At 42.0% G+C, this 19,395-nt stretch overlaps 1 protein-coding gene across 5 annotated transcripts in view; it reads right to left on the reverse strand.

Moving 5' to 3' along the window:
- MARK1 (microtubule affinity regulating kinase 1) overlaps positions 1–18,713 on the reverse strand; it is a 57,280-nt gene extending 38,567 nt beyond the window's left edge. For 2 of the 5 annotated variants that reach the window (XM_069009493.1, XM_069009490.1), the window contains exon 1: positions 18,380–18,691. In XM_069009493.1, the coding sequence (XP_068865594.1) occupies positions 18,380–18,430 (51 nt within the window). In that variant the 5' untranslated portion in view covers positions 18,431–18,691. Of the gene's footprint in view, positions 1–18,379 lie in introns of all 5 variants that reach the window. The other 3 variants (XM_069009492.1, XM_069009491.1, XM_069009495.1) reach the window with 3 other exon arrangements.
- Between the last annotated feature and the right edge of the window lie 682 nt (positions 18,714–19,395).

Consider the following 19,395-nt stretch of genomic DNA (forward strand, 5'->3'; position numbering starts at 1 on the left):
CACACTTTTCTCTCTCAGTATTTTATATCCTGCCCTGGATGTAAGTATCTTGCAGCCAATTTTTATATTCATAACTCCTACCATTTCCGAGCATGTGCCACACACATGAGCATTTGTAACAGCTGTCATATTTTGCAAATATACAAATATTTTTCAAAACAGCTAGCCCAGACAGAGGGATTCCGAAGGGTTGAGAAGACAGTCTCCTAAATAGTTCTGATCTGCAACAGCTCTGCTCTTAATATATGTATAATGTAGTGGGAAACAGTACTTTACTAGTACACCATAAACATGACTCCTGATACACTCAGTTTATGTCAGTACAAAATAAAGTCTCTAGAAATAAACACATAACATTAGATGTTTCTTAAAATATAATGCCGGGAAAGGAAGGGGACAGGGATGTGAAATACTGTCCTGGATGCCCAGCTGCTGTCAATTTGCTGTCTGCAACTATTCCTTTAGGACCTAGGAGCTTCTAGCAAGCCACCTCAAGCACGACTTTTGCTGAAGTAGCAATCAAACTAAAGCAAAGAGTCCAATTTTTGGAAAGCTCTTGGTAAACCTCAATGTAGAAACCATCAGAGATGTTCAGATGGGCTTGTTCTGCATCACTTGTCAAGAGCATCCCGGTGGTACAGGTATGATGCAAAGTGCACCTGCACATGATTATAGTAGCTGATCCCCCAGTTAGGGGCTGAAGAAGGGGATTCCCTCCTCTACCAGGTAAGCCTCACACCTGCACAAAACCACAGCTTACTCTTGCCATACATATCTATCACATCATACTACAATTACTAAAGCACCTCTGGTCTAAACCAAAACATTAATAGAGCACTACCTAATTTTACATATCTCTCAGACATGTGAAGAAGTGCTTTGGAAGGGGCAATTTAAAAGGCTGAATGTATGTACACACGATTTTTTTCATAATTTCTTAACAGCAATTAAATGCATATGAGACTGGAAATGCATGACAGAAATTTTGCTATCAAAAAAAACCACCAAAGCGCAAATCAACCAACCTTCCCCACTGAAAGAGAGAATAACATGCAGGACTACACTCAGAAAAACCAAAACCGCAATGACAGAGTGAGGAAAGAAGTAGATACACTTTTGAAATCAGATGCCAAAGTCAGTGCATGGCAGACACAGAAGAGAATCAAAACTGTGACAGAATTTAGAACGTACCCATGTCCTGTGCCTGCTCATGAATGCTTTCCAAAAGTGCACGAAGAAAACAATCAAACACATGCATATACATCCTTCTCTTTAGATCACTTACAGAATTTGTAGAAATGCCAGACATGATCTTTTAGAATAGGTTAAATCTATCACCTATAAGATACAATGATTTGAATAAAGCTGGCCTGAGTCAAGCATACACAAACATTTCATTAACTGACACTGCAACTCTGAAAAGCATTTTATAAAACTTCATAAAAAACTCCAAACTACACAGCACCAAGAGAGATACTAAACAAAATAACTTCCTCATTTTATTTTTGCATCTCTTCCCTTTTCTTCCCAGTTGTGATATTCTGTATTTCAAAAAGAGAACTTCAATGCTGATAGTAAAACATTTCTACTGCAACGTGAAATACAATCCCCCAATGCCAATAGACAAACAGTGCTCCAAAAGCAGACAAACACAGGTGATAGGTAAACTTATGCTGAGCACTGAGTAAATCTTATCCTGTGCTCATTACTATGGGATCTAAGCCCCATGGAAATTTTGGTGGGCGTGTTTTGTTTGGGTTTTTGTTGTTTGTTTGCCTTTTAAGTGCTCAACATATGCGGATCTATGTGAGACATACAGAAATAAGTCTGCCAACTTTGAGACAGAATTGTTTTTCTCATCTCAAGCTACACAAGATGCAATGTTTACAGCTCCATACTTGAAGCAATCTAGGAAAGAAAACATCCCATGATCTACCAGTGCAGAACCAGACACAGCTAATAAGAGTTTCAGAAGTTCATACACAAGGATCTTTAGAATGCTTCTAATTTTCATATGGTTACAGCACCCTGCATTAATCCTGTGCATGATATAGTATGCTCATTCCCTTTTTTTTTTTTTTTAAACAATGCAGTAATGTCATATGGAAGGGTGGAGTTCATTATCACGTGGAATTACAGATCTGTTTTATTTGATGGATAAAAAAAACCCCTTAAAAATGTGCTGGTCCACCCCCAAGATGACAGCCAAAGCATTTCAGAAAAACAAATACCTCCATAGCATGAAATCAGGTTTGTAACCTGAACTCAGCTAACACATTTCCTCCTCCCCCTGGGCCTGAAGCCCTCAGTCTGGCCAGGCGTGCAGGTGCAGCAGAACAGGACCTTCCTGCCTTTGTTCCATTTCACTCAGAATTGGCACAGTTATTTCAACCTGGCACTTTCCTTCCTGACTCATCCCAAACACACAAACAAGATTTTCCAGGGCTAATTCAGGACAGCCAGCCCATATCATCTCCATTAATTGCTAGGACAACTCTGAAGCCTCCCTGTAGCCCCATGAAAACTGAGACAAACCAGCTAAAAGCTGCTGCAGTAAACCACAGGTGGAACCAACAGGAGGGGAAAAAAAGGAAAGTTTTTCCTAAAATCCTCTTGTTTACTCATTTTTGTCATTGGGTACAGTACTAGAAACTACCATCAGCCCTATCAAGCAAAGGAGTAAAACATTTCCTATCTTGTCAAAATAAAATGTCAAATGTCCCTCACTCATGAAACACAAATTTTTTTTGAAGAAAAGCTCTTATGGGAGGGGGAAGGAAGGAGCAAGACTATTCTTACAGCCTCCTGGACACATTTAAACGCAGTCCTTCACAGAGAGAGTTCTTTCAACATTTCTTGCCAGCCACTGCTCTTTCTTCATGAGGTGAACAGTTTAACCTCGCCAGTCTTTTTTGACTTATTTCAGGAGATCTTCAAACCTGCCAGCACAGAGTTCCCCTGAGTATTCCCATCTCCCCCAGGACATCCTGCCAGCACTTGGAGGCACAGGCAGCTACAAGGCACTACTGATTCTGAATGCCACAGCACCCACAGTTTGCTCAAAAACCCTCTGTGAAACAAAAAGAAAACTAAATGCAAATGTTGGTTGTTAATTGAACCAACCAAACAAGAACAGGAACACACCCAGAAAGCGAAACTTCTGGCAAAGGAAACTGGCTGGTGTTTTTATTGCACTTATAAATGGTGCAGCCAGGTCATTTTTCAATCGGCCTGATGAAAGGCAGAAGAGGGAAGACATGAAATAACTTACAGTTCAGGATCATGTCAAGCACATGGAGCTTCTCAAACATTTGCAGGGCTCAAGAAGTAGAAAATGATTTAACAACAAACTTCAAAACTGAGGGGAAAGAGCTGTTCTACAGTCTAGAGACTGCAATCCTGAAACCTGAGGCTTGCCTCCAGATGAGGAATACAGCAGCAGGAGGCAAGGTTTACTCACAAAAGAGTGACCAGATTAGAGTGCGAAGCATGTCTGACACTCAGGATCAAACAACCCCTCTGCTGGACCAGCTGAGGTTTTCCTACAGAAGGAAAGGATACAGCAGCTAATTGGGACCAGGCTCTGAATCTCAACTCATTCTTCCTCTCAAAGTTTATGAAATGGGCATTTTTTCCTTACCCACGGCATACCTGAAACAACTCTGGATGAGTCCCCATTTGGCATGGTGGCCACTGAAGCTGATCCAACACTGCTCACATGCCCACACACACCTACAACCCCACTACTGCTGGGGCAGCAGGACAGACAGACAGCACAGGCAGCCAAGCCAGACAAACCCTGGCAACTTTGCCAGGGTCACCTCCAGCTCCCAGAGCACAGGCACCCCCAGACAGCTTCCCAGCAGCAACGCAGGCAGAAGGACAAAGAGCAACACCCAGCACTGGGAAGACGGATCACATCAGCTCTACGTTAAACTCTTGCAGAACTGCGCTATCAAGACAGGAACAACATGGAAAAGAAAAATGATCACACTACTTTTCTTGATAATCCAAAGGCAAATTGACACCACTAGTGAAACTTTAGCTAGGAGATACTTATTCCTATTCCACAACAAGGTAAAAACACAGGAGGGCTCAGAAAAGAACCAAAACCAACACAACAACAAAAATCCTCTGAAACACAAAAAGCCCCAAACCAACAAAAACAATCCCACAAACAAGTAAATAGCTTGCTTGCATTGTTTACCCTCAGAAGAGCACACAATGTGATCTTCACAAGCTCCCCTTTAGGGATGACATGCATGGGCAAAGCACCCCTAACACTTTGCTACACAAAAGAGAAAGTTCCTCCTCTAGTGAGCTGGACAGTATTTCTAAAGTCTTTATATCCCCGTTACTGGATTCCTCCAGTGGATCCAATGATGAATTCGCCAAGACAGATCACCATCTCATTTTGAAGACTATTTTACCTCAAGGTCTTATTAACTTTCCGAAGTAAAGCCAGCTTCTAAAAAGTGATGAGATGACCAATTAAAATATCCAACCTGATAGAAGTACATACTAATTGATGCACAAATGTCCTAGAAAAGAAACTGTCTTGGACAATGCAGGACTCCGCAATGTCTGAGGATCACATCAAGCTCTGTTTCAAATGCTGTTACCCAATGTTCAGCATGATTTTGCAATATTCTCTTGACATGCTCTTTTTAGGGATCTTGGAAGTCTAATCTAAAGAGTACAGAGACTCATCTTAACAATTCCCTTCATACAATACAGTACATACAAAATAAATGTAACTAGAAGTAGTTTTCAAAATTAACTTGTTGCCTAACCAGAAAAGGGAATAAAAAGCATGGATTTACAGCAGATTAACAAGGCCTATCTCAAGCCCTTCCACAGAGCCTTCAAGTGAGGGGCAGGGAATCCTTCCTGACCTGAAGAGCACTTTCATGGCCTCCTGCACTAGAGCATAGTTTAGTTTCTCCATGTTCAAGGCTTGGTAATATGCACTGGTCCACCGCTCTGCAGCCAAGGACTTCTGGCGTCGGTAACAAGTCTTGCCTCAGAAGACTGAAGTGCAGAGGGCCTACTGGACCTCATCTGTCAAGGACATGTGGTTTTCATATTTAAGCCAGAATCTCATCACACGCAGCATTCTGCAGACATACTTTTTTTTCCATAAGCCTAAGGTTCATTTACAAGCGTAAGGTTGACTGTGAGGAGTAACATTTTCACACAGGAAAACCAGAACACCTTCCTAAGAGGAGGAAGCACCATAGCTGGCATAAGACATTTCTACCAACAAGCCTGCACTCAAGCAGCACTCAGTTACAAGAGTTCTGTCTCCTGAGAACAGGCTAGCAGAGCATGACCTGATGGTGGGAGCTGCAGACAAAGTCATAAGGACACCACTAAACTTAGTTTATGCTTTCAGGAGGCCAACTATGTTTTACACACAAAGCAAGATTATGACAATGTATCCAAGTCAACTGGTTGGGACATGGTGAACTCAAACAAATCAAACAGCAAAATGAAGAAACTCTTCTGCTGAGTGCTCTCTACCTTGTTTTTCATGTAAGTGTTAATTAACAGATCAAATAAAATGTCCTCACTTGAGCTGTAGTAATTATTTACCTTTATCTGGATAATGCTATACCACATTTCAACTTAGCAAATATATTCCCAGCCTTGCATAGATTTATGCTTAACTTCAAGCTGTCCAAACAGCGTCTGGCCCTTGGACCAGCTCCTATCTCATGATCAAAGAGTGTGTTTTTCACAGAGCTCAGACTACAATATCCACAGAGCCCCTTGTTCCTAAACTCGTGCAACCACCCTGTTTTTAACCTTTGGGCTTCAATTATTCGTGATCACAAACTACTGTAATGCAGCACTCCAGAAATACAAGCAACTAGGAAGCTAACTTGATAAAAGGAAAAAAGCAAACAGCAGCAATATTCCTCAAAGACTTTGCAAAGTATGTAATATAGCTAGAAAAAAGAATACATTTCTTTTGCTGTTTTAAACTGGAAGATACAGTGATACAGTAGATAATGAATACTGACAATCACACATATACAGCAGATATATGTTGATGTGCTGAATTCAAACCATGGACAGAAATCACATGAGTGTAACTGAGATGTAAAAACCAAGAACAAGAACAAACAAAACAAATTTAGTAGTCCATAAACATAATCTGGCTAAGGAAGAAAAAAAAAAAAATCACAGGATGCAAAGAAAAAATTAAAAACAGCAGATACTGCATTTACCCAGACCATTAAAATAACAAGTTAGGAAAAATGTGGAAGAAATAATGTACACATATATACAGGTAAATCTTAATAAGACAAGCCAGATAATCTGTGATTAGAGGTTTGAACAAATCTAGTATGTATTCAAAATGAATACAGTCATTAAAATAAGCAGCAAATCCAACAGTAAGAAAAAAGATGTATGACCTTTTCTAGAATCCTTGACAATCTGTTGGTGAGGAATCCCAGATCCTCATCTACAGGCTTTACACAGCAGCCCAGCCTGCACGCTGTAAAAACTGGGCATTTCAAACTTCTTTACCTAGATAGTGAGATACATCAAATAACCAGCAACAGCAGCCTCCAGCCCACCATTAGCAGGGGCAACTCTCAATTCTGTCCTGAGCTGGACATCAAAACAGTTTGAATAATCCTAGGGCAGCATGCCTGGAAATCCCCAACTGAAGTGCCTTACCAAATCAGATGTTGTCTTATATTAAAACAGGAATTAATTTGATTCAGTCTCAAGGAAAGGAAAGTCATAAAAGCAGAGGAAGTCATGGGGACCTGAGGGCAATGTCACAGGTGACAGGGATTACCAACCTCCCTACTGGAAACTGGGATTTTGTACCCAAAACCTTAAAGGAAAGTCATCCCTAAGCAGATTTCAAATGGACACAACTGAATTATTCCAAGTCTTAGGATGAGCTGCCAGCAATGCTTTGTTCTCTCTTCCACCATCTGTGTGCCAAGGGTCCTTTATCCACCCACAGTCCTAAAATGCTCCTTGCCTCTTAAAAGATGAGGAAAGCCACAGCAAGGCAGAAGAGATGATCACATACCTCTTTATGCAGCATTGCAATCCCTGAATTATCACAGGCTTGCTGGGAATTCTATTTTTTTCCTTAATTTACCAAACTAACTAGAACGCTTCCAACCTCTGGGGATGACAACTATTGCATTAAGTATTTCTCTCTTTTCACCAAACAGTTAAAGAATCTATTCATTTTCTACTGCCTGTGATCCAGCAGCTGACCTGAAATCAAGCATAGTTTTGGAGAAAGGGTAGGAATCCATGTGGAGGTACACTTAACTCCACTTAACACTTATGACAGAATATATAACTGTTCTACAGGCAATAAACTTGACAGTCCCCCGGTCTGCTTTCTTTTCCTCTGTCTGCATTCATTGAGTTTAATCTTCAATTAAATCAAGACAATATTAGGAAAATGGCTGGCACACCATTAATACTTCACTTGATCATAACTCCAATCTAATACTCAAGTGCTGTATTTAATTCAGCTTCTTCAGGTTAGTAATTATTATGTGAAGGTAATGAAAACAAACAAATGGATAGAGAAGTCCACTTTGTCTCTTCTACACCACTCCAAAAGGCCTGGTATCTCTCACTTTGAAAATAATTCTATTGAAATGTAATACTACACACCACTAGGAAATTAATTTAATGAGTAATGGTGAAAAAGCTTGTACACAATACTGAAATATAAAGTTTTACAAAAGGTCACACAGAAAACTAATAATAACAGCAGCAGCAGTAGTAATAATATGTTATCTTGTAGTATTTAGGAAACACTGACTTTTATATGAGTGCTGTACTTCTGCAATCACTGGTTAAGCAAGCATAGCTTTCTTAAAAAGGACCTTTAAATGCAATTTTATCAGTCTACTTTGCCCAGGCTGTGGGATTAGATTTCCCTTAGCCTGACTACAAACACTGCAGGAGGCATGCATTCTCTGATAATTATGTCTTCCCTGACTAATTCCAGCATCTATATTAGCTCGACCCTCATTGCTCATACAAGGTTTGAGGATAAGATTTCTCTGGACTATGCAGTAGATGGAGCACGAGTTACATTGTGAAGGGCTTTCATAAATTGTCTTTGTCCACGTGCATGTTATGTCTACCACTGGAAGAAAGAAGTCTAAAAACCAGTCAGTCTTCTTCAGTTAATATCAAATTAAGAAAAAGAAATTTGAAAAGCTATTATACATAGGTGTGCCTGCCAAAAACTACTCAGGACAGTATTATTAATATTTTCAGTACCCACTTCACTGTATTGAATGATTAAAACTGCTAATCCTTTGGGAGTCTGATCTTAAGGAAAAAATACTAATTTAGTCCTCCAACAAGTAAAGACATATTCTTTGGTTTATTCTTTTTTTAACCACCCGTAGACTGTTCTTACTATAATGGCAGGAGGAAGAAAATCAGATTACTGATGGAAAAAATATTACTAAATAAAACCCCAAATGGTTTAAAGAATTATATTACCTTGAATCAATAATGTTATCTGGAACGAGATATGAGTAAATACATTACACATGTAATCCATTTGTGGAAAACAACCATACCCTCTGTAAGAGCTCAATGTAGCATTTCACCAACTAAGGTAATTTCCATGGCAAAAAACAAGACTCCTCTTAACACATTAGATTCTCTGAATTTCTCAGCTATGTCTCTACTTATTTGAAGTAAAGACAAACATCTAAGAAGTAGAAAGATACTTACATATGACTGAAGCCAAGCATGCACTCTCAAAAGGAATGTCAGATATTTACTGTTTAAGCACAAGCAATTTACACTGCTGCTACACAGCCTGCAGTACACCCTACACTCCTTCTCCAACTCTGCACTCTCACCCATTAAATTCCTCACGTATCTGAGCATATGGAGAAAATCCCTAAGAGAACATGATAAAATCGTATGTCCTTTCTAAGTAATCACTATGAAGCTTTGGTTACTCTCTGCTGTTATCTGAGAGAAGAAAGCACAGTAACTTTACCAGGGTGGAGGGAAGGAAAGGTAGAATGAGGAAAACATGGTCTAACTGATGAGTATTTCAAGTTGTAACAATCCTTTTTGATAATATTTGAAAGAGCCCCCAACACAGAAACAGGTCTTCCCAGCCCACCCACAGCAAAGAATTTCTTCACTCCCTTTAGCTTTAAAATTCAGATTGTTCCCACATTAAAATGCTCCTCGGGATTCATACAGAAGGGTATTACTTGAAGGATAAACAGGAGCTACAACTACATGGCTTTTATAAAGCTTTGTATTGGGTTTGCTTATGTCATTAAATGAGCAAAACTGGAAAAGGTCCCAGAAAGAGTGAGAAGCATAAGGAAGCTGGCAATGAGTATGCCAAGCTCCAGCACAAAAGCACGTTAGTAAGCAAAATGAGGGAGAAAACAAGGGGAGCAGGAGGAGCCAGATTGTGAGATTATAGCAAATTGCAGGGGTTTAATAGACAGCAAATTAGAGTCAATCAGAAGGAATCTCAGAAAGATAGATATTGGATGTGCAAGGATAAAGCTGATGTGATTGCAGGTTCTAGACTAGCACCAAGTTTAAAATTAAATTGGTCAAATATTTGAGGGACTAAATAAGAGAAATTATCTATATGACAACTTTATGATGACAAATAAATGGCCTTTTCCTCTCTGAAAAAAAAAGGGGCTGCTTGGAGACAATTAAAAGATGTTTTATTTTATTTTTCAATTACTTTCTTCTTGAGTATTGGGTTAAGATGACAAAGATAAGAACCAACAGTGGGGAACGGAGGAATCCAGGAGGAAACCTTCCAGGAGAGCTTAAAATAGTACCCTACCCCAGTGACTAAGGCTGAGCCTCCTCCTAAAAGAAGGCACGTGTTTTACTGCACCATGAGTAAGGTGTGGGCCCTCCTACAGCAGCACAGCAGAGGCACTACAGGTTTTACCACAAGTCTCACCTTAGGCAAGAACCTTTCCAGCAAGCCCTGCTAGAGCCTAATCTATCCAAATCTCATCTATTTTCTCCAACCACATCTGTCTAATGAAAGATATCACTTCACTCTAACAACCTTGCCTAATTCTGCTTGAGATTTTAAAAGTTATCATGTACTAGTTTACTTTATAATACAGAAGCAATTAGACTTTGTCACCAGTAATATTATCATTATCTGCTCTTGCAAAAGACTGCCATGGGCTATCCAGTAACTCTGTATGTTCAGCTACATGAACAGCAATGTACTACACAAGTGCTTTCATCAGAGGTGAAGTAAAGTTCTGTCTTATTATTCAACATATCACAACTGCGTATGTTTAAAATACAGTTCTGCAACACAGCTGGACAAAATTCCTTATGTTCAATCAATTTAAATATATGTTAAGTTTGGGCATCATCCTCTGCTTTGATTAACATTCTGCTACTTTTGTGAATTCTACAGGTGTTTAAACAAAACCCAGGATTATTATTCTGCTTACTGCCAGCACATCAGTAGGGTCACACTGAACAACGCAGAGGCTGGTCTGAAGTCAAATGTGATTCATTCCAACCTCAGCAAAACTCCATTACGTGTAACAACCCTTACCTCAGAAATCATTATGGCTGTGAATACACATCAGTGTGTGGGCATTCAATGCTCTTTTAGATGGGGTATACATTTTGGAAATATAAACAATTACTCTGGCTATAGTTTACTGTAACCAAGAGTCCTCTTTCTGAGATACTGTCAGGCTTTTGAAGAAGCCAAGTGTGAAGAAAAAGAACCCTTTTTTCAATATACATTGTGTTACTGTATTTTGATTTTGGGTTTCTGTAACAATCACACACTTGAATAAAACATTCCTAACTTGAAATAGTTTGCACACAAAGGGAGGGAAGTCACTGGTACTGAGCACTTAAATCTTGAACAGCCATGGAGAATTCTCTCTAAAAGTTATCTTAATTTAAGGCACATTCATGCTAACCAAACAAGTGGACTGCAGACTACTCTCACAGCCTACACCTAAGGTGTCCCACAAGCACAGGAACAGCAAGATAAAAAAAGGAAAATTACTTTTTCCTGAAACCATATACAACAAACAGAACAAGAGAGCTTGAAAATTCACATACACATTCAATCCAGCAAGAGAAACTGCTTTCCACAAGGATTTAAGAAATGTGAAGTGACTGTTAATCAGCTGTCCTGATAAGATGGAGAATTTTAGAATAACATAATGATCTTTCACTCTACAGAGGTGCCAAATAAACCTGTGCTTTTGGGTTTCACATAAATATAGCTATTGATCAATCACTAGACACTAAGCTGTGGCAGTGTTCCACGAGCATGTTTGGTTCATTGCTTTTAAGGTTAATTGTAGCCCAGCTGAATTTAACTGTGCAAGCACCTTACTACAGCTGAACCTATGCCTCTCAGCAGAAGTTGCTGCTTTCTTTGAAAGCATACAAAAAGAAATCTCTGAAAAAAAATGCTTATATTAAAAACAGAGAAAACAAAACCCCCCAACTAACCAATCAAAAAAACCCCACCAAAACTTTTTTTTCAATTGCCATCTCAGGTCAAAAAAAAATCAGGATCATGACAAGCACAGAGTCCCTTCAAATGCTCTTACCTTCAACTATTTTCCCACAATAGCTACAGCATATTTGGTCACTACCTAGGAAATAAAAGTTGAAATAGTCACAGGGAAATGTATTTAAAAACAAGGGCCATCTTATCATCTTGGAATTTTTAACCTTAGATTCACTAGGATGCTCACCAAAACAATCTAAGCTGAATCATCACATACAGCTATGAAGTCTCAAACTGACCTTGAGATCTCAACAAGCCTTTGATTTTGCTATTTTCCTAAGTTATTCACAGAAAAACAAAGATGATTCATTCTTACATGAAATACAACTGGCCCAATTTAAAGCTCAGTTTAGCACTGAGCGCAGAGAACACACCAAAGAAAAGCTAATTGACAATGTGAAAGAAATAGAGAAATGCTAACAATTAAACAGGCTTGGTAGTTGATGTGGAGAAAGAGCTTCTTATTAAAACTCAGATTGAGTTGCATTATATTCATTAAACTGAACAATGTGAATGTTTCAATGAAACTTTCCCATTTTCATGGCTGTTTTCACAAATAGTCAACTGCAGAAAATATTTCTTCTTAATTTACCACTGCCTAGAGCAGAGTAAACATTCAAGAATCAAGACCCAGAAAAAAATTGTGAAATCCTAAAAAAAATTTTTTGGCTATTCTGAAATTCCAGAAAGATTAAAAAAACACACCAACAAATCCAACCACAAAAAGCAAGCATTGTGTTTCCAACAACAACAAAAAATAGATGGTGTCATGACCACAACATAAATAAGCTAAATTTGAAACTTGTCACTGTCTGCAGCAGCTTACAAGTAGTATGGTTAACCTGGAGGGCAGCACAGACTGTAAACATGTATTTTAAAATAAAGGACAGGCTGAAGTTACTAAAAGATAAGATCTAAAAAGAAGTGGTAAAATGCTTTCTCTCTGTTACTGCAACATATGAAAAGTTTGCTCAAACTCTCAAGTTGTGAGTAGGCCAATCTGTAAGAAACCTGTCTTAGGGTTGTAGCTGCACTATAGTTTTTTAGCTCCACATTAATTGTAAAATCATCTCCTTCTTGCATGATAGTTTCTCAATGAATCTGCTTTACTGGAACACTGTTTAAAAGTTCTCTAAAGCATCAATAAGACATTAAGGTGAGGTCTATCTAAATTCTGAGAACAAGAAGAAAAATTCCATGAATACAACTACAAATTACTGACTGAGAACATGATTTTACAGAAGTCACACTATCTACACTTAAAAATTAAATTACTATTTTTCCTGTGTTTAAACTATTGATATCAAATAGAAGCTGGCAGGAGATTCCTCTGCTAAGCAACAGCAATTGTGATAGTAGAAACTTAAAACATTTATGGTAGAAACATTTGTTTGCAAATGTAATCAGGTGTCATGGGGGAAAAAAATGCCTTTACTGATGATTGAAACATTTTAAGTGCAGTTAAAAAATGTTTAAAATCTCTACTAATAAAAACAGTAAGTCCATAGGACCAGAAGTATACAATAGTAAAGACCCCACTGGTAAGTTTCCCTAGAACATAATCTCCTTGTTCTAGTTCAGTGTTTAAGTCCACTGACCATGTAAGTACAGTTTTCAGAACATCAACCACAAACAATCCAACTTTATATTTACCTATGAACCTCAAAAACCCATGGAGTATGAAATGAAACAAGGACTACAAGCAAACAGCATTAACTCTTTCTGAACTTTAACACTGTATACTCATTTGTGATGCCTAGAAAGAACACTGAACCATGAAGCTACATTTTCAATGCTTTGTACCAAAATATTCCTCTTTACATAAAGAAAATGAAACCGAATATGTGTATCACCTGTCCCATGACTCTCTCTGATCCACACGGAAGGTTCACTTCAAAATGAACCTTGCTCTCCCCATGCATAATGCTCTTGCTAAGCGTGTGTTTTCCCCCCACAACATAGGAGCCTGCTCCAGATGTGAAGTAAAACAACAAGTCTGCACCGAGAAAACACAAATCTTCAAAATAAGATTAGGAGAATATACCCTATTCTTACTGTTCAAACAAACACAACCGAACGGCATATTTATGATCAAGGAAAATAATCTTGCAAGAAAAAACACAGGCATTCTTCACTTTGCTCAAGTCCATCTCCTGTGGATAAGAAAGATACAGCTGTACTCTTGAACCCATAAGGCTTGGAAATTAGGCCATTCTTCTGCTTAAGGCACTGAAGGAAAGAATTCTTGTCAGATACTTTCTCCCACGCCCCCTTTGTCCAAATCAAAACCATGTGTTCTTATTGTGCAAAAGCAAATCCAGAAGGAAAAACAAAAAATCAGAAAAAAATTATACATGGTATAATCATTATCATCCCAACTTGACCACTTCATTCTATCCTCTTATCTTTTGCCCTGTTCAATTTTTTATCTCTTTAAAATGTATCTGTCCGGTAGGCTCCCCTGTCAGAAAGGCATCGTTAACCACACCCACTTGAGCCGGCATCCAAGATGTCACTTTCCCACAGCTAACCCACAAATGGGTGTGGATGTGTCAAAGTTATAATTATTTGTATGATAATGAAGCAAATCACATGATCATAGGTCATTGGTTTATCCTTCTTAAAACCTCCCCTGCCATGATATCTCAATCATTCTTGTACAGCACTGGCTAGGTAAGACAAACCACAATTCCCACATTCCTCCTCGACTCTGGCCAGTTATCATCCAGCACTCCGGCCTTGTTTGTTCCTTCTCCCACTGTAAACATGCCAGATCACTCCAGCAGAATTAAATAACTTTGAGGTATTTGAAAAGTACAAAACAAAATAATACCTTAAAACTTAGCTAGACACCACATCACAAAAACAGCAATACTTTCACAGGTAATAGTAATAACTTAAAAGATTAAATTACACTTGCTATAGAGGAAAAAAACCCATGTATTCTTAGGCCAGACTTAGAGGTCCTTATATCAGAAAAAACAAACTACAGATATAAAATTTAAAACTCTTATTAACTTTACTAGAAATATGATAGAGCAAGTAGTATAGAGCCAACTGTCAAATCTCTGAGTCTTTTCTTACACAGAGCTCCTCTACCTATGTAGTTCATCTCTTTTGCCTTAATTCAGGAAAACCATTCCCCAGTTTAATGACACAATACAAGGCAACATATTATGAAGGGAAAAACATAAAAGCCCCTCTTTCCTCAATTAATACCAGCTCAATGAAAACAGAAGAGATACTCTAGCTAAAAGTTTTGAATCCTATCCTCCTCTTCTTCCAGCAACAGCAGAGATGAGAAACGCAATTCACCCAAACTAACCCCAAGTGCAGTTGTTTGAATGCAGTGACACACTACCTGTCACAGCCTACGTAAAACATATCAAGAGGAGGCTGTAAATAGTTACATGTACAAAATCAAGACACGAGGAAATTATTATTTTGAATACTACTCTTACCCCGCACTTGAGAAAATAAATCCAGTAACACACATGAAAACACAGTACTGCCTCCACCCATTAATTTCCCCAAGATTCCCAATGAACTCTTAGTAAGAATAAGCGTTTGATAATCATAATCTACTTTGCTTCATTAAACACAGCTCTCATGAAAGAGAAATAACATTTCCAGTGAAAAGTATTTATGGACATATGCTAGGGAAGCTAAACATAGCACTGGGAGATGTCAGGAATAGCAAAAAGTCAAAGAAAAGAAAAAGGGCGTGAAGCTCCACAGGGCGGACCTATCAGTTACACACACACTGATGCTTCCCAGCCCCTGCCTCCCTCCACCTGTTGTCTGCCCCTTGCTGCCGGTTCCTGTACTTTTCACTCCAGCTTTCTGGTAAGACTTGATAAAGTATTATGCTGCCTGATCCTATGCCTTCTAGAATATTTTCAAAGGGCACTGTGGGACAAAAGGCACAAGGAGTTATGGAAACAAGCAAGTTTTTCACCCATCCCACCAGGAACTCCTGAATTCCTCAAGGAATGAATATTCTTATGATAGGGGCTATATTCAAGTATTGGAATTTTTTTTTCAAATGGTAACACGCATGCTTGCACACTCACTGAGAAAAGCACACATTAAATTTTATTTATTTTCTATTTTAAAGTACTGAAAGCAGCTGCCAAGAGACACGGGGTGGTGGTGGCAGGGTAGCTCCCCATGATTTCATGCAACAACCTCACCCCATGTGCAGAGCACAGCTGGATGCGTACGTGGGTCTGCACTCAGAAGCATCAATCAGCTCTCTCTGGGATACAGAGCTCCAGTCTGTCCCTTGGGAGTCACACAATGGAGCAACACTGTGAGATGGCCAGGAGCACCAGACAGAAGAAAAGAGCCTCTCCTGAAGATCACCATTACGAGAGCTTTGCTAATATACATACTGGAGAACTGGAAATATACACTACAAAGATGGACGTTTTTACCAGGCCAAAACACTGCTCCTTAATTCCTCACCCTTTCCAATTACTTCTCCCTTTAGTTTCAACTTCTCACCACCTCAGTTACTCACAGCTTACTAGCTCAACTTTGTACATCACAAGCCACCAGCATAAACAGTCCCCCAGTCCATTAGTGTTTATTAGCAGAAGGAAGCACATTAAAAGTAATTTAAGAGTCTCACCTCACCCTCACAGAATCCATTTTGAAACAAGGAATGCTGCAGATCAGGAAGTCAGCAATGGACCACCTACTCCTCCTCCATCCTATATTTGCCTCTTTAGCCAAACGTCTTACATAAGGGACACCACGGGTAGCAAGGACAACTTCCTGAGGCTGCCCAACAGGCAGAGCTCGAGGTTTCTGCTCCAAAACCCTGCAGATGTCACACTAATGACAGCACCAGAGCAACTCTGTGCAGATCTGGGAACTTACAACTGCACAGATCTTTGGTGCTTATCTGGCTGGAGGATTACATTCATTAGTATAAGGTTGCAGACTTACACCACGGTTTTTGGAAGCCAATGTGCAATTCTGAGTATTCTGATACCCTGTACAAACCTGGGTGTTTCAGATACCCAAAGCACTCCCTGAAATTACAACAAAATAATAACACTTACTACTCCTTAGGTGTCAAAAGTGAGTACTCACAAGTAGCATAGTAATTTTTAAATTAACTGCCAACACTTAGAAGTTTTCATTCCATAAAAGATGAAGATATTCTAAAGTATTTCCATTTGCCTTTTGTAAATTTTTTAAGTCCTATGGACTGTATTACCAGATATATACATAAAAATTTCTTATCCCTTCTTGTCATCTCTCATCTACATTCCTAGATACACTTGAAATAGAGAATCATGAGTAACATGTATCACACAAACCTGGAGTTTATCATTTAATTAAATCGAAATTTTCGTCCCAAGGACTTGCTCATTCTTACAGTAACACAGAACTCACCAGTCCATGAAGAGTAAGGACAGACCAAACGCATCTATTTGCTTTAACTAAGAGTAAGTCTGATATTGCTGTGTCAGTTCCACTGAGTGACTGACACTAAAAGCTCATTATAATAATTCACCACACTAGGGTTTCACTTCTCTAGCTATATTACTTCTGTTACCTTTGTCTTCCAAATCATCTTCTTACAGTCACTTTTCCTTTCATATCATTCAGAAGGCACTATTGCTTGGGCTGGTACAGTAACAAACAGGAGTTCCTGCTACCTGGACCAGAGCCAGAACCTCTATAGAACAGATTGATGCAATACAAACAAGTATCTTCTTCAACCATTTCAGCCCACTAGGCCATCTTCCTTCATTTCTTACCAATCACTTTCCACACAGATAGAAGGTGGGCATGATTGCATGTGTTACATTTCCTACGATTCCTTTTTCCCCTCCTTCTGCCACCTTCCCAAAAGCAACTAAGGATACATATTGCAAACATACTGCTTTTAACACTGGTCCCCTCACCCAAGAGAAAAATTTCACGCCTCCCACGCTACCACCTATGTAAATAATCACCACTGATGGACAGGACCAGACATGGTCCAGCATTCCTCAGGTACATCGTCCATCATGGCCAAGACTAGCTCTTTTCTATGGAAGACCACCACAGCAGAGAACACCACCGTACTCCCACTCCATCGAGTCTGGGCGGAGCAGAGGAGACCGCAAAGATATTTAAACAGAGCACAAAGGAAGATACAATGAACTCGGGAAGAACGAAGGACACGACCACAGCCTCTCTCAGAGGCAACACAAAGCAAAGCAGAGGAAGGAATACAACAACACCAGGGACCGTCTTGGAGGTGCAAACCAAACAAAGAGCGAGTACCGCTGAACCTCAAAAGGTGAGACAAGGCCAAGTGCCAGGCGGTTAGACAGCCCACAAGTGGATATCCCAAGGCAGGCGCGGAGGTGCCGTGTGCGGGGGCCGCCCTAAGGCGGGGCAGCCCGGCTGCCGCCCGCAGGGGCTACAGGCCTCTAGCCGGCGGGGGCCCGCAGCCAGCAGCCCGTGTACGCCGACAGCCGAGGACATATAAGGACAGCCCAGCCCGGCCCGGCCCGGCCCAACAGCGCTGGAAGGGGCTGCGGGAGGGCTCCCGGCGGGAGGCCCGGGGCCGCGGGCGGGCTGGGGCGACGTGGAGCGCGGCGGGCCGGACCCGCCCCGGCAGCGCCGCATGGAGGAGCCTGGGGCGCGGGCAGGCGGCGGTGCCGGCCCGCCGCTCGGCACGGCCGCGGCCCGCCCGCCCCTGGGGCGCTCGGCCTGGGCGGCACGGCGGGCTGGGCCGCCGGCGGCTACCAGGGAGAGACGGAAGGAGGCAGGGAGAGAGGGGGGTCCCGGCGCGGCACTCACGTTCTCCGTGTCCCGCTCGTTGACGGTGGGCAGCGGCGTGCGGGTGGACATCGTGCGGGCCGCGGCGGCGCCGCGCCCGGCGCTCCGAGGGGAGAGACCGCTCCTAGGCCTCAGCGGAGCCCGCCGGCCGCCCCCGCCGGCAGCCGGGCGCACACGGCGGGACGCGGGGCCTCCTGCCCGCTACGCGCCCGGCGCCATCGCCTCGCCCGACCGCCTGGCTGCCCCTCCGCCCGCCTCGCCGCCGCCAGGCTCCGCGCAGCTCGGCCGCCGGCTCCTCCTCCTCCCCCGCCCTCCTGCCCGCTCAGGTGAGCGACCGGCAACGCAGGGGGGCCGCGGCGCCTCCTCGCAGCATCCGGCGGCGGCACCAACTCCGCCTGGCTCCCCTCCCCGCCTCTCCCCTCCTCCTCCGCCTCCTCCCCCGGCCCGCCCCCTCCCCGCCGGCCCCGCCGCAGGAAGCGCCGGGCGGTGCGGGCGGGCGCGGTAAACGCGGGCGGGCGCTGCTGTGGCGCCAGCGCCGCTGTGGCTGCGGCTCCTGCTCCGGCTCCGTCACGGGCCCAGCCTGGGTGAGGGCCGGACGGGAGGGTGCCCTGGGCCCGTAGGTGAAGTGGAGTGGGACCTCATAGCCAACAAGAGGCAGGACTGATCTCTTCTCTGTGGTGACCAGTGACAGGACCCGAGAGAATGGCCTGGAGCTCAGTCAGGGGAGGTTTAGGTTGGATATCAGGAAACGGTTCATCACCCAGAGGGTGGCTGGGCACTGGGACGGGCTCCCCAGGGAAGTGGTCACAGCACCAGGCACCCCGACAGAGTTCAAGAAGCATTTGGACAGCGCTCTCAGGCACATGGTTGTGATCCTTGGGGTGTCCTGTGCAGAGCCAGGAGTTGGGACTCGATGGTCCTTGCGGGTCCCTTCCAGCTCGGGATAGCCTGTGGTTCTGTGAGACAGGTGCGATGCTTCGCCGAGGGGAGGGCGAGTCTCAGTGCCCCGGGGTCAGGGCCCGCCGGGGGACCGGGCC

This window comes from Aphelocoma coerulescens, chromosome 3, assembly GCF_041296385.1.
Source record: "Aphelocoma coerulescens isolate FSJ_1873_10779 chromosome 3, UR_Acoe_1.0, whole genome shotgun sequence".
In the NCBI taxonomy this organism is placed as follows: Eukaryota; Metazoa; Chordata; class Aves; order Passeriformes; family Corvidae; genus Aphelocoma; species Aphelocoma coerulescens.